Here is a 21,871-nt window from a genome sequence, read left to right as displayed (position 1 = left end):
ACAGGACCGGAAACAGGCTCCAGGCTCTGAGCCATCAGCCCAGAGCCCGACGCGGGGCTCGAACTCACGGACCGCGAGATCGTGACCTGGCTGAAGTCGGACGCTTAACCGACTGCGCCACCCAGGCGCCCCTGGCTACACCATTTTATATTCCTACCAACCGTGTACAGGAGTTCCAACTTCTCTACATCCTTTCCAACACTTGTTATTTTCTGGTTTTTGATAGTGGCATCCTGATGAGTTTGAGGTGATATTTCACTGTGGTTTTGATTTGCATTTCCCTAACAATTAGTGATGTTGAGCATCTCTTTATGTGCTTGGGCCTTTTGTATATTTTCTTTACAGAAATGTCTATTCAAGTCTTTGCCCGCTTTTTAAACCAGTTGTTGGAGTTTTGTTGTTGTTGTTGTTGTTGTTGTTTTATAGAAGTTCCTTATATATTTGAATCTTAACTCCTTATCAGATATGTGATTTGAATTCATTCCATTGGTTCCTTATTTACTCTATTGTTTCCTTTGATTGTAAAAGTTTCTAAGTTTGATGTAGTCCCATTTATCTTTTTTCAACTGGTCCCTATACTAACTAGTCTAACCATTTTAAAAAATAATAAACTGTAGCAGGAGTGATACAAAAAAAAAAAAAATGAGTTTGCCACAGTAGAAAATGACCTGGTCCCTAAGGATATTAAGATGTTGACTGTTTAAGATTTTTGGGTAGACAATACAGAAAAAATAAATGTAGCCATACAGAAGGATATTATAAATAGTAAGAAAATTTGGAAAGTGTATTATTTATCTGGACTTTAGTATTTTCCGTCTGGAAAGCACATCTCCAACCCTTGTTGTGTAATATTCATTATGTAACCTATTCTTCACCCAGGTGAGTAGCTGTGATTTTGCTAAAGGCTGCTGGTGATGCTGGTTTCATATCCTTATAATAAACTACCCATTTATGTGAAATGGAAGTAAAACATGCAGAAATTCCCTTGGATATGAGAGTAGGGTTTCCCCCAGCACAATTAAGTTTGTGGTCAGTTTAGCTACATCAGCTAAAAATACCAGCCAATCAGAGTTTAGGAGAGAATTGGATTTCCCAAATAAATATGATTCCCAGGAGCGTGTTCTCTATAGAAATTCTCAGGCTTGAAATCCAATACAGAAGTGATTCAATAGAACTCCATTCTATCACTATGAAGAAAAGTGGTATTCCTCTTTTGTTGAGTATCATCTTCCTGACTCTGCTTGGCGGTCAAGGTAAGGGGTTCTGAGTTATATTAGGTTAGTAAAGTTAGAGATATAAATTGCTATTGAAGTCTCTTGATTTGCCCAATAAAGTTGATTACATGCATCAGATAGTGATATAAGTCATTCATGAAAGGTTCTCAGTGATGTAGTTGATTGTCCAAAGTTGATTTTTTTTCCTGAGAGAGAGAGGGAGAGAGGAGGGGGTGCAGGTGAGCAAGAGGCAGAGAGAGAGCACAAGAATCCCATGAAGGGCAAAGAGAGAGAGAAGGAGAGAAGCAGGGCTCACACGAATTGGGGCTCACCCAGAGCGGGGCTCGAACTCACGAACCGTGAGATCATGACCTGAGTCAGAGACAGATGCTTAACCTACTGAGCCACCCAGGCATCCCTACAAAGTTGATTTCTAAGACCTGCTAAGTCAAACATTGATCTTCTCAGTCTGGATGTGTGAATTCCTGACATGTAGTAACTGTTCAATAAATGCCTGTTGAACGGGGTGATAATGAGGTCAAAAGGTTTGTCCCCCAAATCATTTTTATAGCCCTTGATACTGTTTCTTGATAAGTATGTCTGTGGTTAAGCAATTAAGGGTCCAATAATCAGGTCTCTAATCTGTTTACTAACTACCATTGGGCAAATTAATGAACTTTTCTAGGCTTGAGTTTCCTCAGTTGTAAAATGGAGATTTATAGTCATGCTTTTACTACCTACCACTCGATGTGTGGCATATAGTAAGCACTGAGTAAATATATGTTGAATGAATGAAAGAATTAAGGAATGAAGATAGTGTATTTCAAAGGGTTTTTAAAGGTTTAAAGCACTATCAAAAAGGAAGGCAGTGGGGAGGATGAGGATGATGGTTGTAATTGGTTATTATAAATATAGCTTTCTGTCTAAAACAAGCTCCATTCCCCTAATGTCAGTAATAAATGGCTTTGGGAGTTGCTTAAGAAATTGTGGTCCATATAGCACACATGAATCAGGTGTGTGTCTGACCTGTGATAGGCATTTGTTAAATATTGCAAAAATCTCCAGGGGCGCCTGGGTGGCTCAGTTGGTTAAGTGTCCAACTTCAGTTCAGGTCATGATCTCACAGTTCATCAGTCCAAGCCCCACATCAGGCTCTGTACTGATAGCTCAAAGCCTGGAGCCTGCTTCAGATTCTGTGTCTCCCTTTCTCTCTCTGCCCATGCCCCGCTTATGTTCTGTCTCTCTGTGTCTCTCAAATATAAACATTAAAAAAAATTTTTTTTAATTTCCTTTCTTAAGGTTGTAAGATATGGTAGTTAAAAGCAATGCATTTGGACTCAAAAAAACCTAAACTGAAATCCTGCTCCTGCCCCCAAAAGCTAAATTACTGTGTTCTTTACATAACTTTTTTGAACCTTAGCTTCTTTATCTATAAAATGAGGATAATACCTCCTTCAGAGTTTGTGGAAATGATTAACAGTGTGGGTTCACAGTTTGGGAGCCTTTCTGGTGTGATCTAAAATGGGCCTCCTTAATCAGAGGGCAGGGAGAGATCAAAAAAGAGGCAGGCCACTCCAAGTTGGTAGGTTGCAGTTATAATAATATCAAAGGGAACTTACATAGGAGGCTTGTCTTGGGTGCCCACCAACCCCTAAAAACTTATAAAGAGGCCCTAACTTGGCTTAGTCATGTATGCAATGCAGGTATTTTCAACATCACATCACTCTCTCAAGGCTGTGTCCTTGGCTTAGAGAAGCCTCTGGGAGCCAGAAAAGCAAGAGGAACCCACATTCCAAGGACAGGGGAGGGGAAGAGGAGTCTCCTGGGGCCCAGGTCCAGCTCATAGGTCAATTAGCAGTAACCTTTTTTTTTTTAATCACTTTCCCCAACAGACAGACACTAATGTGACAGTAATAATCATGACTAAGTCAAATGTATCATTTTGATGGATCATCTAAATTGAGACTTTGCCTTGGGGTGCCTGGGTATCTCAGTCTGTTGAGCAACTGACTCCTGGTTTCAGCTCAGGTCATGATCCTAAGGTCATGGGATGGAGCCCTGCATCATGCTCCACTTGAGCGTACAGCCTGCTTAAGATTCTCTCCTGTCCCTCACTCTAGCACATGCTCTAAATAAACAAATAAATAAATAGAGACATTGCCTTAAATCAATGTGCTCTACCTTCTTTCCCTTAGGAACCCTAACAATGAGGAATAGACGCTGTTTCTGCATCAACACCAGCCAAGGGACAATCCACCTAAAATCCTTAAAGGACCTTAAACAATTTGCCCCAAGCCCTTCTTGTGAGAAAACTGAAATCATGTAAGTAACAACTCATCCAAAACACATGTACCATATTGGCAGGAACGTTAAATTTAGTGTGAATATTAGCCACAGAACACTTGTTCAAATTCAGATGGTTTCCCCTCCATAAATCTGAGCTACTTCTTTTTTTAGTTCTAAATAATAAGGAACTTCTGGTAGAGATTAGAACCAAGGATAATATATTATCAAGCATGTAGAAAATATTTAATGCAGATAACCCAAAAGAAGAAAATAAAAATCATTTATAATTCTACCACCGGTGATAAATGGTAGTCACTCCTTGCCCTTGTCTTCCAAATTTCCCTTATTTGCATTTGTGTGCATATATAGATGCCACATATATATACATATACATACACAAAAATAAAATCGTACAGTACGTACTCTTATAGACTGCCTTTTTATTAACACTATATCATGAACATTTCCTCATGTCGGTAAATCTTCTATAATACCATTTTTTCTGTGATTGTTAATGGCCAAATTATATTCCATCCTATGGATGTACCATAATTTATATAAGCAATGCTTAAATGTAGATTATTTCCAATATTTTGCTATTGAAATCAAACTGTTACTGTGGCAGTATTGTGTCTTTAGTTCTTTCCTATTAATAATAACTTTTCATGGGGTGTTATATGGAAGTGTTGAATCACTATATTGCACACCTGAAACTAATAGTACACTGTTAATTAGAATTTAAATAAAAACTCAATAATAACATTTCTAAAGATTAGAATCGCTAGTTTCAGTCTTTTGAAACCTAAATCAAGGCTGATCTATAGAACAGGTATTCGTATCCTCAGATTATACAGAGAAATTAAAGGAAAAAATTTTTAATTGTTCCTGGAGAATCTGATGTGAGTAATTTAAAAAATTCAACCAGTCTGTTAATCGTGTTTCAGAAAAATATTTTATGTTTTAGGGAGTTTCATTAGAAAATTTAGCATAACTCATGTTGATTTTCACAGTTTCTACAAAAAAAATGTAGCTATATTGACAGCTTTTCTATTTTGCTTCTTCACTTAAACATAAATAACTATTTCCAACAGAGCAGCACTAATATTGTCGTTACATATAAGTTTAAGTTTCTCTTATTGCATATATCAGTTGGATTTTTTTAATTTAGGGCTGTGTGCTATCCTAGAAATTTGCCCAGGTCCCCTCACTCACTAAGAAAACGAAAAGGCAGGAAGGAAGACTGGAAGTCTCAGATGCCTATTGTGATAACACAAGTACATTCTAATTGGGGGACTTCATTCTGAGAGTAAGATGAGGAATTTAAATTATTGAAGGTAAAATAAATCTTGTTGCTATTTCCTTGGCAGTGTGACAATGAAGAATGGGGATCAAACGTGTCTAAACCCAGATTCAGCAGATGTGAAAGAATTGATTAAAGAGTGGGAGAAACAGGTTAGTGACTAGGAGGAACAAAGTTTTCTTTCTTTTAGAAATTAACTTTTGAAGACAAAGAATTTATGTGGTTCCTTTAAGGGTATGTTTTTCATTTATGTTATTGCGCTTCTATCTTGTTCCTAGAATAATGTCATCACTGTGAGGTATAATTGTATTTTTGCATGTAGTATCACTTGTCTGTCTCCTCCACTAGAAGTACATGTGTATTGAATTGAAAGGTAGACACTGAGGATGGAAAGGTAATAAAGTATAAGCCCTCCCTGATGTAGCAAATGCACTAACAGTTATAGTACAATGTGAGAAATATGAAATAAAGATATGTACAAGAGTCTTGAAGATTATAGAAGGGGTAATTAATTTTGCCAGAAGGAGGGGCAGGGAGAAAGTGTTAAGGAAGACTTTTCATATGACTGGGGTCTTGAAGAATAAGTAGTTCACCAAGAGAGTAAGGACAGCATGAAAAAGAAGCATAGACCATGAGAGAGCTTGCTGTATTCGGGGAGCCTCAAGTAATGTGGCTGGAGTTGTATGAAGGGAGTGAAAAGTAGAAAAGTAGACCAGGACAAAGTGGGAAGAATCCTGTGTAATGTGCTCAGGAGTTAAATTTGAAGAGGGCCACAGAATATGTAGCTGGGAACTTGGCTTCAGGAGTCTGACAGTCTGGTGGTTCTGCCACATACTAGCTATGCAACTTTGGGCAAGCCACCCTCTCCAGGCCTCCCTCTCCTCCTCTGTAGAAAGTGGATGATAATAGTACCAGCCTCAGAAGGTTGTAGTTTGGACAGGTAGGTTGTAAGCAGAATTAGAGTAAAGGCAGTAATAGGCCAAGAGAATAGACAAAAGAAGATCAGTTACAAGGCTGTGGCCTCCTGCTCAAAGTCAGTGATGTAAAGAGAAGCAAAAGGAGCCCCTCTGAGAGTGAAGCAACTTTAAACCAGGTTTGAAGACTTGAAAACAAAACAAAACCACAGTCTGGAAAGTCCAAATATAATGTAAAGAAGGAAAAATGGTAAGATAAAGAAACATTACCCTTGTTTTCCTTCTCCTTACAGGTGAGCCAAAAGAAAAAGCAAAAGAAAGGGAAAAAATTTCAAAAAAGCAAGAAAATTTTTAAAGTTAAAAAATCTCAACATCCTCATCAAAAGAAGACCACATGAGCAACCACTTTACCAACCTTATACCCAAAAGGTTCTTCTTAATTATGATGAAATAATTCCAAAAGGAGATGGCATCTTAATCCATAAGCTTTTTATTTGGAAATTTTCAAGCATTATTATGAAATTGTAATTAAAGCTAGAAAGTTGCTTTTGAGTTCTAAACATTAAGAATTGTTACAGGCTATAGTTTGACTTTGTTCTTCCACCTCCAGCCAACTGAATTTCGTCATGCTTAAGACCACGGTCTTAACACCCACATCTGGACAAATGTGCACACAATCACATCCTGTACACAGTCGCATCCCACACACAACAGCTGCTTAGAAGATCAGCCCTGCACTTCCCACAAATTCCAGCCCCTAGAGAATATTCTGAGGCACATGTCGGCAAGCCCCAGCCCGTCAGCATGCTAATAAGCCTAGCAGTTTGGAATCGAGCCGGACCTCACCAAGCTGCCGTGGCCATCTGCATCTGTATTTGAATCTGCCCACAGGCCTCACAGTGTATCTGAGAGACCCATGCTGGTTGTTTCTGTGGGCCACCGCTGAAGAACACTAGCACTTGGCTTTCAGAACCTTCTGTCCAGCTTTTGAGGACATTAGACTCCATCATGCCTGCCCACGCTGACCTTATTGTTCACCTTTGCTTCAGTCAAGCCTGTTCCTCACCATTCTACCACAATTTAGTGCCTATCTCTGCTATAACGTCATGCTCTCATTCACCTGGGTCTACTCCTTTTCACTCTTATGCTAGCACTCCATAGGAATGCCTTCTTCTCCCCACTCATCCTCATTTGACCCAGTCTTTGATTCAGTTTAATCCTGCCTCTTAACTAAAATCTTCTGGACACTTGGATTATTTTAAAACTCCAAGTTCACTTGTGTTCAATACCACATAGGTGAACACTCAATTGTTTTCTGATTATTTTTTGCATGTTTATTTCTCAAACCAGATTGTCAGCCCCTTGAGGGCAGGGACCACAGTTCATTTCCTTGATTCTGTCACCATGCCTAGTATACTATGAACTAGGTTTTGAATAATTTTTTAATTACAAATTTTACAAGTAGGGGGGCAACCAGACTGCCTCCTCAGGGCAGGATCTGGCTATATTGGCTACTCCATGATGTCTAACCCCTGGTAACCTCTTCTACTCATTATCTTTACGCCATTGTCACTGCAGGAATAGGAGCTGATGCAACATTCTTGTTTTATGACAGGATGTTAACTTCACCTCTCGAACAAACAAAAATGCTTAAAACACCGGATATTCTGAACTATTTTCATAAAATAATACAGGATACTAGTATCACAGAATCTTACAATAGGAAGGAGCTTTCCTGTCCAACTTTTACCCACCTCATACAAAAATTCCTTTAATACTATTCCTGGGACAAGCCTCAGTTCTCTATGTCTGACAAGAAAACCACCAAGTTCCTTTTGAAAACTCATTTTAGGTAAATATAAATTTCATTCTCAGTTTAACCTATTTCAGAGTTTGTAAAGTATTGTGATTATCAATTGCCATGCCAGCTCTCATGAAAAAGGTGGAAGGGTATTAAGAAACCAAGAGCTGGAGAGAGTAGCAAATCCTGTTAGTGGTGGCATGGCTGGTGCCCAGTTAGCCTCAAAAGGGCTTGGAAACCCTCTTGAAGAGGAGGTTCAGTGAATTATGTAGGAAAGGACATCTTTGGCCAGAATTTAAACTTACACCTACTTTGCCAGATTTTGTCACTTCTTACACTGCAGGTGATTTTTAGTGTTGCCCAGCGATGATCCCACCCAAACAGCATCATATCTAATTGTGAAACTCTTTAGCTCCTTCCATGAAACCCCTGAAAACTCTAAACATTTCATAGTTTGAGAGTCTGTGACCCAGTTCCCACAGGTAAAGTGGACGGTGTGTAACAACCAGAGACAACATGTTTTGACTAAGTACCTATGACATATATGTACGTGATAAGCATTCATCATTTATATATATATATATATATATATATATATATATATATATGTATACTCTCTGAGCAAATAATTATTAAGTTCAAAGCAGTTCTGGCATATATACCTTGTACTTTGAAATATTTTCTTTCTTTAAAGGCAAGGGCATCAATAAATAGACCATTGATCAGAAAACAAATACTGATTGGGGCACCTGGGTGGCTCAGTTAAGCATTTGACTCTTGGTTTTGGCTCAGGTTATGATCTCACAGTTCATAGGACAGCATGACAGCACAGAACCTGCTTCAGATTCTTTCTCTTCCTCTCTCTCTGCCCCTCCCCTGCTTTTGCGCGTGCTCTTTCTCTCTCTCTCTCTCTCTCAAAATAAACTTAGACCTGCATTTTAAAAAAATACTGATTTTTTTAATATCTTGGACATGCACCTCAATCATTGCATGTTTAACAGTAATTATTAGATGTCCTTTTTCATTTGTTTCCATGTCAGATAGGCTATAGTTGAGATAAAGACATGGAAGCCCTTTATAGAGCTCTTTGGAGACAGAAGAGAAACTTCTATGGAAAATATGACAACAATGTCTTATAACAACATTGATTTTGAAGAGTTATGTAGAATGCAATTTATTTCCTAGTCCTGAAAGTTAATGCTATTCCAATGAGATATAAACCAGGAAACCAAAACTGTCCTAACCCTTTTTCATATCCTGAAAGTATATATATTGAACTATTATAAAGCCTCAAGTAGTTATGATGGAGCTCTAAACATAACTTCTTTAAGGGTCCAGGAAACTTAGGCTGGAGTTATTATGCAGCGTGGACTAAGAAGGTTGAGAATGAACAACGGATATCAGCCTTGTACATTTGAAGTACACTTGAGAGGCCAGAAAGGTATGATGTTTGGGCAGGTAGCAGCTGCTGATGGTGGACATGACTACTCACAAGGGCCTTAAGAAACTACAGGATGCTGTGAAAAGAGCTAAGATTCTGGATTCTGAGATATCTTGGTTAAGATCAGAAGCCTACCACTTATTAGCTATGTGACCTCAGTTCAAATATACTGTTTAATCTCCCTATACACCAGTTTCCTTATTCAGGATTGTTGTGAGGAACTGGCCCAGCATATACCTGATGCATAGGAAGTACTCAATGTCAGTCCCAACCTTCCCTGACCACTTAGCTCTGCTGCACTTTCCTTGCAACAGAGGGTTCCACATCTCATACATGGAAAGATGTTCCCAGGACTAAAAAAATGTGTTGGAAAAATGAGACCAAAAGCTCATTTGACAAGTTTTGTGTATCTACATTTTTTATACTCATATTCCAGACCATCGTTGTCCATTTCCTAGATGACAATAGCCTCCCTATTTTACCTCCTGTCTCCCTTAGTCAACTTTTTCTCTTGCTTCCTTACCGTTCTGACAGCTAGAATGATCCTTGCAAAGCATAACTCATAGAATACCACCACTTTGCTCCAAATCCTGTAATTTATAATTAAGTCAAACATACCAGGGTCTACAAAGCCCCATATGAGTTTAGGCTTTGTGTGCCTTTCTGACCATGCTCCCTCCATCCTTCCCGTTCAAATACTAGCTTCAGCCTCACCTTTTTGTCTCTCAAGCACACTGAGTTCATTTCTTTCTCAGGGCCTTTGTGTATGCTATTCTCTGTTGTGCTGGGCTGTGCTATATCAACTTGGTTAATCTGGGAACTCTGTTTTCCAGAATCCTCTTCCCTGTGTAGTTCTAGGTTAGAGTTAACCAAAGAGGCGTGAGATTTGGAAGGCAGAAGTGAGGGAATGACCATTACTCTTGAATAGATATAATGACAGACACAGTGGTATCCAGGGGATTCCAGCTTGCCCTTGCAGTCCTCCATGTTTACCTCATCTTCATGACTGCTGGTCTTGTGACTAACAATGGTCCCAAACCCTCCACCAGATACTTGGAAGTATTTCTGAAGGATTGATTATTTCTGTGAATATTTCTCCAACCCCTTAAATATTCTGCCAGACTTTTGCTTCCAAAGATCCTTCCTCATCTGTATAAGATGTTATTCCTATAGTAAATTCTTTATTCCCACAATACTCAGAGAGCCTCTGTTTTCCTAACTGATACACCTGTGCCACCTTCTTCGCTTGGCTGTTCCTACCTCATTATTTGAGTTTCAGCTTAAATGTCACTTCACAGAGACTCCGTAATGAAATTGTCATCTTGTCCCCAAACCCTCTCTAGTATAGTGCTTTCCAAAGTCGAGTTGTGTACACCCTCTGGAGTGGATGAGATGAGAATATTCATGAATATTTTTGTCTAGAAAAATAAGAAAGAGCTGAAGATTTACTATAAATCTGAACCTAGTAGTTGATACTGACAGCTTCACTTAATGCATTTGTCAGGTGGTCGTGGGTCACATGGAGATTTCCTGCAGAAAAAGTGAGACATACACAACTGGGAGGCATTGACACGTGTCCTCATTCAGTCAGTGGCTTTCAGTGCATTGCAACAATGGGTTGCCCCTTATATGGGCACAGTCTTCTCTGGCTAACTCTAAACTACAAACAAAATTATGAAGATTGTAAGATAGAGTGCTAACCAAGCCAGCCTTCACAAAATGGGCAAATGACTTTAAAAGATTCCTATTAAGAAATTCATATGGGGGGCACCTGGGTGACTTGGTTAAGCATCCAACTTCAGCTTGCATCATGATCTCACAGTTTAAAGTTTGAGCCCCACATTGGGCTCTGCAGAGCCTGCTTCAGACCCTCTGTCTCCCTCTCTCTCTGCCCCTCCCCTGCTCGCCCGCTCTCTCAAAAATAAATAAACATTAAAAAAAATCATATGGAAGATAATAATAATGCAAACATAAACTAACAAAATAAAACACACATACAGAGGATGCCCGTTATAATTTTATCTAGAAAGGCCCACAATTTACAAAATCTATAGTCTGTTTCTCTTTTATCACAATCTGATAAATCAATCAAACTTCATCACAATCTGAAATTGTCTTTTGAAAATATGTAGTTATTTCCTATCCCCCACTCCACCACAAACATTAAGCTTCTTGACTGCAGAAAGTACTCTTCACCTTGGCATCCATAGTGCTTAGAGCAGTGCCTGTCACTTTGGAAGCACTTAATATGTATTTTTTTTTTTTAGTTAAATGACATATGCTTCACCCTAAATCTTCTTCCAGGCCTTTCCCAAATCAATCTCAACCACTCTTACCACAATCATTTAAACTTACCATGCTCACTTCTGCCTTCAATTTCACTGATGGTCTTTTGTTCATCTGCTCCCTTCACCCACCCTCTTCAACCCCGTCTGAATCCCACCTACTCATGATTCAAATCTTGCTTTTCCATCCCACCCAGTACTCCATCCCAGAATGCTCCTGGGCACACTGAAATCCTCCCACTGTGAGTACTCTGTCAGAAACTTTAACCATAAGAATTGTTCTCTAATTTAAAATTTAAATTATTTTGCTATACCAGAAAGCAGTCTGTAGCTGAACAAGCTTTTTATATTAGAGCAACTGTTAAGGAAATCAGTAAAATATTTAGTCTGTAAGCTGTACTTTTGAATTTAAATGCCAGTGATTTCTAGGTGAGTTAATCAGGAAAACTATTTGAGGGTTCTTCATCCCTTCAGGGAAAAAAGAAAGTTGCTTTCTTAACAGAAAGGAAGATACAGGGAGAGATTGCAATTACAGAAGCTTTAGGATACTATCACTTTCTTTTTTGGCCTGTGTAGAGAGAAGATGAAATTAAGTGATAGGAGAAAAAAGCAACCTTCCTTGCTGATAAGGAGTTGGCTAGCTCCTAGGTAGTCACCTGGCCGAGACATCCGTTGAGGCATTTTGATACCAAATTACAGTATTTTAAAATTCCGAGGGGACGGGGGTGTTTGACCCTACATTTTAAGAAAGTTAGTAAATCACAAAGGAGCTGTCAAATCTAAGTGTGTTAATAACATTATGGACTGGACCAAACTGATAAAAGATTAGAGGGAAAGGTAGCAAAGTATCCATAACTATTTGCTTTCTTTAAAAGCTTGCTATACGAATAAAGAAATTTCATCTTTTAAATACAGTATTTTATTATACTGTTTCAAGTTGACTGTTTTCATAAAGAATTTGTCTTACTTTAAAAAAAAAAAAGAAAAAGGAAAGAGTTGCTGGTACCTCCATTTCCAGGGAACAGGGCCTTGGCCTCTGCCTTTTGTGTAGAGCATAGGCCCCATTGGGCCCAGCCACCTATCATCAGCCTTTCTTAAGCATCAGAGTAGACAGCCTGCATTTCCTCCACAAGGAGGAACTGAAAATCAAAACCTGTAAGTATGAGATGAGAAATGTCAAAATAAACTATATAATAGGAAAAAAGTGTTGTTACGTGTGTGTCACCAATTTTTATATTAACTTAAACAAATTTTTATTTATGTTATAAACAGCAGAATTTACATCTATCTGATAAAATAAACGTCTATCAGGGAAGATAGATGTCTCTTGTTTGGAGCCTTTGATTAGGGCCAGACTAACATAGGAGTTTTTATGGAATCGAAATTGAAGCAAAAGTGAGGGGTGCCTGGGTGGCTCAGTAGGTTAAGCGTCCCACTTTAGCTCGGTCATGATCTCACAATTCATAGGTTCAAGCCCCATGTCCAGCTCTGTGCTGACAAATTGGATCCTGGACCCTGCTTTGGATTCTGTGTCTCCTTCTCTCTCTCTGCCCCTTCCAGGCTTGTGCTCACTCTCTCTCGCTCTCTCTCTCTCAAATAAATATTTTTTTAAAAAAGGCAAAAGGGAGGTAAATTTCTCTGAATAATGAGAGAACAGGAATTATCTCTGGCAGCTAGGGAGAGTGTTGGGGATCCTGGAACAGCAAAAAAGAGAGGCAAGAGAGGGAAATGGGAAGGGGGACAGCATGCCAAAGTAAAATGATAAAGAAGGCCAGTGGGAAATTACCTGTGGTGGGGAGACCAGCTTTAAAACATTGCTGTGTAACATTTGGTTTTAATTGTGAGCCTTCTTGAGACTCTGGAAATATTGGGAAAGGTTTTCGATTTCTCATTGATGGAATAGGGGCTTAAGTCACTCTACTTGGATATTGAAGGTAACTCCAGAAGGCTAGAGAACTTTGGAGCCACTTGGGTTATGTAGCAGCCATGGAGGTGTGCTGCTCGAATCACCCTGCAACAAAGATCTTGCTGGTCAGCCACAAAGAGGGCAGTTGGCCACCGCCTCTAGCTGGCGCAGCTTGGCTCCCCTCAGGTTTCAGGCCATGGTCTTACTGGGCAGCTTCCAAAGAATACTAGGACCTGGTCATGTCTGCCAAGTGCAGGACTCCCCTTACGGAGAGTCTTTAATTGGGAGCTCCCCACTGGATTGACTAAGACTTTATCAATCTGTATCACAGTCTGTATCACAGTCTGAGGCAGTCTCTGCCCAATTCTGCTCCCTTCCTATTTTATTTTTGAAGGGTTAACTCCAATAAACTTGGACATCTGATTCTATCTCAGTGCCTGCTTCCCAGAGAACCCAAATGACACAGGTTACATATACTTTTTATTTTTTTAATGTTCATTATTTATTTTTGAGAAAGAGGATGAGCAAGGGAGAGGCAGAGAGAGAGGGAGAGAGAAAATCCCAAGCAGGCTTCGTGCTGTCAGTGCAGAGCCCAATGTGGGACTTGGACTCACAAACCGTGAGATCGTGACCTGAACCAAAGTCAAGAGTCAGACTTAACCGACTAAGCCACCCAGTCTCCCCTATACTTTTTATTTTGATCACTAAGTGTTAGCTGCTATTATCTTTATTATTCTCTCCCATAGCCCCAAACACAGACTTTTACCAATGGGAGAAAACTTACAGATGGAAGTACATCCAAGAGTCTGGAAATAAAGACATTACTGGTCTGTCACACATTGGCCGAGTAGTGTTGACAAGTGTTATGGCCTCTCTGAGTAGCAGTTTCCTCATCTGTAAACTGAAGCGTAAGGGACTACGATCTCTAAGTTTCTTGCAAAGCATTCAGTGTTCAGTATTCTGTCCAGTACACCACAGTTTTTGTGTAATGGAGACCTGATGACTAAACCTGGCCACATGTTACAATGACGCTCCCTGTACTCCTTTAAGTATGTTTATGTTTGAAAATAAAGCACTGTAGGGAACTAATCTAGGGCAGCCAAAATGTGAGGAAACAACTTCTCTGGTCTTAGGTTATTCTGATAACAATGAGATGGGAATTAGAAGACTCTGAAAGAGTTTCATTATTTATTTCCTATCGAATGTAATGCCGAGTAATATCCAGGTAGTCCCTCCATTGCTCCATTCCTCTGCCTGAAGATGAGATTCTCCAATTGTCCATTACCCTCTGTGGGTCCCTCAACTTGGGGGTAGACAACAGAGGGGATGCTATTCCTTTCATAACTGAGAAGAACATTCTGGGGGAGGTGTAGGTTCACAACTCTCCCTGGAGCATCCCTGGTATAATCTGAAACTGGCCACTTCACGCAGAGGTCAGGGAGAGACCAAAGAAAGAGGCAGGCCACTCCAGGTTGGTAAGGTGGTAGTTTTAATAATAGCAAATGGAACTTATACCCAGGCTTGTGCTGTGTGGCACAAAATGAATGGATCCCGCACCCACCCGCCAAATCCTAAAAGTTTATCAAGAGGCATTAACAGAGTTCAGTCACATACACCGTGCAGGTGTTCCCAACATCACATCATTATCTCAAGACTATGTCCTTGCAGCAGCCTCTGGGATCCAGAAAGGCAAGTGGAACCCATATTTCAAGAACAGGGGAGGGGCGAGGAGCATCCCATCTCCCAGGTCCAGCTCACAGGTCCACTGGCAGTTTCATCTTTCAATGACCCTCCTCAATAGGAAACGAGAAAAATCTTCTCCTCAGTATTATTTATTTCCTGAAATAAATAAGATCCTTGAGGTTGTGGATGCTTGAGGATATCTCACCATAACCTTCATATCATTTGGGCCACAGAGAAACATGTTTCTTCCTAATATTTATAGAAAGAAAAAAAAAAGCAAGGATGATTTATCAGCAAAGAAATGGGTAATTTACACACATTACATGTTCTCTCCCCCTATTGTAACTTGTATTCTTTTTTCTTATGTTTATTTATTTATTTTGAGAGAGCACGCACATGAGCAGAGGGACAGAGAGGGAGAGAGAATCCCAAGCAGGCTCTGAGCTGTCAGCACAGAGCCCGATACATGACTCAAACTCACAAACCGCGACATCACGATCTGAGCTGAAAATCAAGATCCGAATGCTCAACTGACTGAGCCACCCAGGTGCCCTGTAACTTGTCTTCTTAAAAGGGACCCCCAAATCCTTATATACCTTGCTAAAACAAAACAAAAACAAAAAACTAGCCCCAGTTTATCATATTTCTCATGAGGTGGAAAAATTATATAGTGGTATTAGAACATCTTGGGCCCCCAAATGGAAATTTTCCTAATGGGTTCCCATGACAGTGAAAATCAGGAATACCCAAACTAAACCACATTAATCATCTTTACATTGTCTAAATTAATCCAGCAAGTAAAGCAGATCTTACAGAATAAGGCAATAAACTGCATTGGGTTCATCTGGCATACCCAAGAAATCTGGGAAAAGGATAAGAGCAAGCCTTTATTTCTTTACCCCTTATGAGATTAAATATTGATAAAATGTGCAGTGGCCTATCTTCAAAGGAGCTACTTTCCCACTATCATAAAATCACTGAAGATCTTTCAAAGCCAACTAAAATGTTATCACCCTTTGAAGTTTAAAGTATAAAGACATAAAAAGTATAAACCCTTTGAAATGTTAAGTATAAAGACATAAAAAGTAAAAACCATCAGATGGTTCTTGAGAAACATTTTGACATAAGAACTTGGCTGTGGTGGTTTCAGAGAAAAAAAAAAAATAGCAGAGAATGATGGTGGAAATAGTCCCTGTTGAACTTAGGGTTGATTGATTTGTCCAAGGGCAGACCCAACAGTTCTCATTGTCCACAAGGAGGAAAGGACGAATGGAATTCTGGGCAAAACTAACAATAAAGCTGGGGTGGGGGGGGGATAAAGAACAACAAAAAATTAAATTAGCTTTAAAAAGAACTTTGCTGTTGAGTTTGTATGTGGTCATTTTGTCAAATGATAGAATTTTCTTGTTTAAAAAAAAGCACGAGCTCCCTCCAGTGGCTAATCTAACAGTTTTTAAAAACAAGCTGTTTTAACTAGAAAAGGACTAAAATATACCTGGCTTTTCTGAACATAGTCAATATTACTGGGTTTCTAACAAGAGAGACAATAACTAGAATTCACATGTTAGTCACTTACTGATCTCGAGGTAAATTTTGCCTGTCGATGTCTAAGATATTTTAAGTTGTTACTTCAATAAATCAAATCACACAATTGAAGAAGCAGAAGACACTAGAGATTGTGCGTTTATTCATTCGACAAATACTAACTGATTACCTAGTATGTGCCATGTGTGGAGGATTGAGCAATGAACAAAACAAAGTCCTCATGAAATTCATATTTTATTGGAAGAAAGACAGACAATAAACAATTAAGTTAGTATATACATAGTAGGCCAGAGGCTTATAAGAACTGTGGAGAAAAATAAAGCAGAAGGGAGTGTGGAGGAGAGGCAGGAAGTCACAGAAGACCTCCCCAATAAGATGTCACTTGAGCATCAGAGGAAAACAGCAAGTATGAAGGCCCTGAGGCTTGATGCATTGAAGGCAGAAGGCTATTTTGCCTGGGGCAGAGTGGGGAAAGGGAATGTGATGGGAGAGGAGAGAGGTAGTGTGGCGTCAGATTATTATGTATGGCCTTCTATGCCACTGAAGGATATTAGCTTTAAATCTGAGTGAGAAGGGAGGTTGGAGGAATAACCTGAGTCATTTAAGGGTCCCTCTGATTACCACTATAAGAACATACATGGGGCACCTGGGTGGTTCAGTTGGTTAAACGTCTGACTCTTCATTTCAGCTCAGGTCATGATCTCATGGTTCCTGAGTTTGAGCCCCACATGGGGCTCCTCGCTGACAGGGCAGAACCTGCTTGGAATTCTCATTCTCTCTCTCCCTGCCCCTCCACCCCCTTCAAAATAAATAAATAAACTTAAAAAAAAAATAACAAACATAAGCGGGGGGAGGGATGGCAAGGGAAGAAGCAGAGAGACCAGTTAAAGGCCAGTGACTGAATATGTTTCCAGAAGGAGGGAGAGACCAACTATATCCAATGCTGCAGATAAGATAAAGAATGAAAACTGAACATTGGACTTAGCAACATCACAGCAGTGGGTGACGTTGATAAAAACAGTTTTAGTGGAATGGTGGAAGCAAAGGACTGGTTGGCAAGTTTCTTAAAATGTAAATAAAACTTATCATTTGAGGGGCGCCTGGGTGGCGCAGTCGGTTAAGCGTCCGACTTCAGCCAGGTCACGATCTCGCGGTCCGGGAGTTCGAGCCCCGCGTCGGGCTCTGGGCTGACGGCTCAGAGCCTGGAGCCTGTTTCCGATTCTGTGTCTCCCTCTCTCTCTGCCCCTCCCCCATTCATGCTCTGTCTCTCTCTGTCCCAAAAATAAATAAACGTTGAAAAAAAAAAATTAAAAAAAAAAAAAAACTTATCATTTGATCTAGGCATTCACCAAGAGAAATGAAAACATATGTCTACATAAAGACTTGAACACAAATATCGATAGTCAAAAATGGGAACAATTCAAATAGTTAACAATAGGTAAATGGATAAACAAAATACATTATATCCATACAATGGAATACTACTCAAGAATAAAAGGAATAAACTATTGATATACACAACATGGATGCATCTCAAAATTATTATGCTAAATGAAAGAAGTCTGACACAAAAGACTAATGTACCATTCCACTTACATAACATTTCTGCAAATTAAATCTTATGTTGACAGAAAGAAACTGTACGTTTGTCTGGGGACAGTGGAGCACAAGGGAAGTTGGGAATAATGGATATATTCATTATCTTCATGGTGATGATGCTTTCATGAGTGCATACACATATCAAAACTCATCAAATTGTACACTTTATGGCCAATTTCTCGTACATTAATTACATCTTAATAAATTTGTAAAATAAATACATGATTATTAGAAAATAAAGGATGGGATCTCACATGGAAGCAGGGGTGTTGGCGTTAGATAGGCTCAAAAAATATCACGAGCACATCAAACCCATCATTCCCAGCTATTATTGCTATATTTAGCATCAATTTAACGGAAAATTTCAGTTGATCATCATGTGGATCATACAATATGGCAGTGTAATAGTCGTGAGGTTGGCATGAGAATTGGCTTTGTTCAACACTCTCATTTTACAAAGAAGGAAATATTCCCTAAGGAATGCCACAAAGTTCTGTTACATAAATGATACTAATAAACCCTCATGGAGGTTACTACCTGTCTCAACTGAGTTATTGTTTCTTTGTCCTCTATGTATCCCCCCCAACCCACATATCAAAACTTTACACAGCTTTCAAGACCTTTCTCAAGTACACCCATCTTCGTGAAACATTTCCTTATTCCTCAAAACAAACATAATTTCCCCTCCCTTTATCCAAAGCTTCATTGTACCCAGCCAAAACTATCCATCTCACCAAGTTCTAACCAAGGAGATAAATGCATTAGTATTACACTGTTTGGAACTTTTTTGTAAGGCTAATTCAGGCAGAAGGTGCACCCTTTGCCCTTCCCCACTTCCCTTCTTCCTACTGCTTCTAATACTTAATAGCTCAAGACTGGTGCTTCAGCTGCTGTCTGGACTATCATACCCTCCTCCACACAAAAGACACCCCAAATAAAGATATAAGAGTGTGCATCTTATGCAATCAAGATTTAAAATAGCCTCTAGTCTAGGCCCCTTTAATAAAGAGAGTTTTAGGGGCACTGGGTGGTTCATTCAGTTAAACGTCTGACTTTGGCTCAGGTCATGATCTCATGGTTTGTGTGTTCAAGCCCCTCATTGGGCTCTGTGCTGACAGCTCAGAGCTTGGAGCCTGCTTTGAATTGTCTCCTCTTTCTGCCCCTCCCCCACTCGTGCTCTGTCTGTTTGTCTCTCTGTCTCTCAAAAATAAATAAACATTAAAAATATGGGGTTTTTTTGTAATTTAACTTTATTTTTTATTTTTTAAAATTTGCATCCAAATTAGTATATAGTGAAGCAATGATTTCAGGAGTAGATTCCTTAATGCCCCTTACCCATTTAGCCAATCCCCCCTCCCACAACCCCTCCAGCAACCCTCAGTTTGTTCTCCATATTTATGAGTCTCTTTCGTTTTGTCCCCCTCCCTGTTTTTATATTATTTTTGTTTCCCTTCCCTTATGTTCATCTGTTTTGTCTCTTAAAGTCCTCATATGAGTGAAGCCATATGATTTTTGTCTTTCTCTGACTAACTTCACTTAGCATAATACCCTCCAGTTCCATCCAAATGGCAAGATTTCATTCTTTTTGATTGTTGAGTAATACTCCATTGTGTGTGTGTGTGTGTGTGTGTGTGTGTGTGTGTGTGTATACCACATTTTCTTTATCCATTCATTCATCGATGGACATTTGGGTTCTTTCCATACTTTGACTATTGTTGATAGTGCTGCTATAAACATGGGGGTGCATGTAAAAAAATGTTTTTAAAGAAATTTTTATTCCATTTGAATCTAGATGATATGGTCCATTTTATAATTATTATAGCATCTCTTTTGCAATGGTATAAAGGAGATTTTTAGAATAATTCTCTTCCAGTTAAAAATTATTTGGGGATCAGAAAAAGATGGAAAGTTCTCTTGCCAATTCAAGACTAAATATAGAAATGAATATGGAGTTTTCTTGTCATTGATCTGGCTAATATACATTAAATATATGTAGATTATGTTACACATAATATATTGTTTAATATATTTAAAAGTACATACTCAGCCACTCTCAGCCTTAGTTTTCTCATGGATAAAAAAAAAATCCTGCTTTTAGCATGTTTGGGGGTAAAATGAACAAAGCTACATGTCCTCCTTAGAAGAGCACAGAAAGTCTAGCATCATTAGGACTGCATAATCTCAGCCAACTCATTTTTCTCAGCTGCTTCCCTGCTGCACACTCCCCTCCCAACACTGAGTTACACCAAAATTCTGGCCATCCTTAAATCCACCAGACTCTTTCAAGCCTTTATTCCTTTATACAGGTTATTTTCTTTATATAGAAAGCCTTTCTTTCCCTCCTCCATTGAAACTCATCTTTCAGGATTTCAATCAAGTAGTACCATAACCGAAACATTCTGGTTCCTCTAGGCTGGGTTGTCCTTCCCATTGCTTCCACTGCTCTACTAAAGGGACATTTTTATTCATTTTATTATTTTTTAATGTTTATTTTTGAGGGTGGGGAAGGGCAGAGAGAGAGGGAGACACAGAATCTGAAGTAGGCTCGAGGCTCTAAGCTGTCAGCACAGAGCCGGACACGGGCCTTGAAGCTATGAACCGTGAGATCATGACCTGAGCCAAAGTTGGATGCTTAACTGACTAAAACACCCAGTTGCCCCCATTTTTATTCATTTTAAATGTGTTTGTCTCTTTGTCTCCCTTTTTAGTCTATGAGATTCCTAAGGGCAAATGTCTATGCCTCATTTATTTTTTTATTCCTAGCACCTACCCTAGTTCCTGACATGTAGATTGCAAAGAAAAGTTTGTGACATGGCCTAAGTGTTTCATTCGTGTCATATTTTTGTTTTTAAAGATAAATATTCATAGTATATAAGCTTATGAGTTTGAATTATATTAAATAATTTCAAAAAATTCAATATATTTCATTTTGGGAATATTTTTTTCCTAATACAACCTAACCAATTTTTTAAAAATTTAAATCTATGACTTTTTTAAGTTTATTTACGCATTTAAGTAATCTCTACACCCAATATGGGGCTCAAACTCACAACTCTGAGATCAAGAATCTCATGCTCCATGGGCTAAGCCAGCTGATGACCCTATGAATGGATTTTTAAAAAATATTTATTGCTTACATTTTCTTCTTAATAACTTCACAAGTACCCGACACAATGATTAATAAATAGAATAGTCATTTTCCAAACATAGCTGAAAAATTAATGGTAATTTGCACAGCAGTCTTGATTTTGCTTGTGCTCAGGTGTGATCACACAATTATCTGGTTTTTGGCTCATTCCACAGAGTTCTGTGATGACTTGGACTGAAAGTTGATGTTCTGTGAAATTGTTTATATTAAGCAGAAGAATACCGCTGCCCTTCAATTAATGCCATACCATTTACTAGTTGACAACTGTGAAACTCCTTTTTCCTTTCTCAACTAGTTACAGTCAAAACTGCCTGGACTGAAATCCCCAGCTCCCACAGCAGCTATGTATTTGGGCAGTCAATTTGTCTGAGCCAATTTCCTCCTCTGTAAAGTGCAGATAATTATATTATCTAATTTAGAGGGATTTTCTGAGGATTAAATGAGTAATGCAAGTGAAGTGCTTGGAACAGTGCCTGGCACAGAGTGAGTGATCACATGTATATTTGTATTAACAGCCTACCTTGTTCATTCATTCACATTTTTTGTCTTTGCACACAGTGAAATTGTAGAAATGTATTCTCTTCGAATTACCAGCATTTGAATTTAAAACTCTGACTGAAGAGTACTTATAAAGATTATAAAGGTGGTCCTTTAAATACAAATTAATTTGCATTTAAAAAAAATTTCTTTTAACGTTTATTTATTTTTGAGACAGAGAGAGACAGAGCATGAATGGGGGAGGGGCAGAG

General features: G+C 39.0%; 1 protein-coding gene across 1 annotated transcript; it reads left to right on the top strand.

Moving 5' to 3' along the window:
* Nucleotides 1-1,171: 1,171 nt before the first annotated feature.
* On the top strand, nt 1,172-6,286 carry CXCL9 (C-X-C motif chemokine ligand 9). Its single transcript, XM_047092101.1, has 4 exons — nt 1,172-1,253; nt 3,410-3,536; nt 4,868-4,952; nt 6,008-6,286. The coding sequence occupies exons 1-4, from the start codon at nt 1,190-1,192 to the stop codon at nt 6,110-6,112; spliced, it is 381 nt and encodes a 126-aa protein (XP_046948057.1). The 5' UTR covers nt 1,172-1,189; the 3' UTR covers nt 6,113-6,286.
* The last annotated feature ends 15,585 nt before the right edge of the window (nt 6,287-21,871 follow it).

The sequence above is a fragment of the Lynx rufus genome, unplaced genomic scaffold (genome assembly GCF_022079265.1).
Source record: "Lynx rufus isolate CCGP_SWC_20201006 ecotype Redwood Valley unplaced genomic scaffold, mLynRuf1.p SCAF_3, whole genome shotgun sequence".
In the NCBI taxonomy this organism is placed as follows: domain Eukaryota; kingdom Metazoa; phylum Chordata; class Mammalia; order Carnivora; family Felidae; genus Lynx; species Lynx rufus.
This window is presented reverse-complemented; position numbering and strand designations above follow the sequence as displayed.

Excerpts from the sequence above, each read along its gene's own strand:
- CXCL9 (XM_047092101.1), top strand. The coding sequence starts at position 1,190 with ATGAAGAAAAGTGGTATTCCTCTTTTGTTGAGTATCATCTTCCTGACT. Across the intron at positions 1,254-3,409 it reads GACTCTGCTTGGCGGTCAAG|GAACCCTAACAATGAGGAAT; the intron begins GTAAGGGGTTCT and ends TCTTTCCCTTAG. Across the intron at positions 3,537-4,867 it reads TGTGAGAAAACTGAAATCAT|TGTGACAATGAAGAATGGGG; the intron begins GTAAGTAACAAC and ends TTTCCTTGGCAG.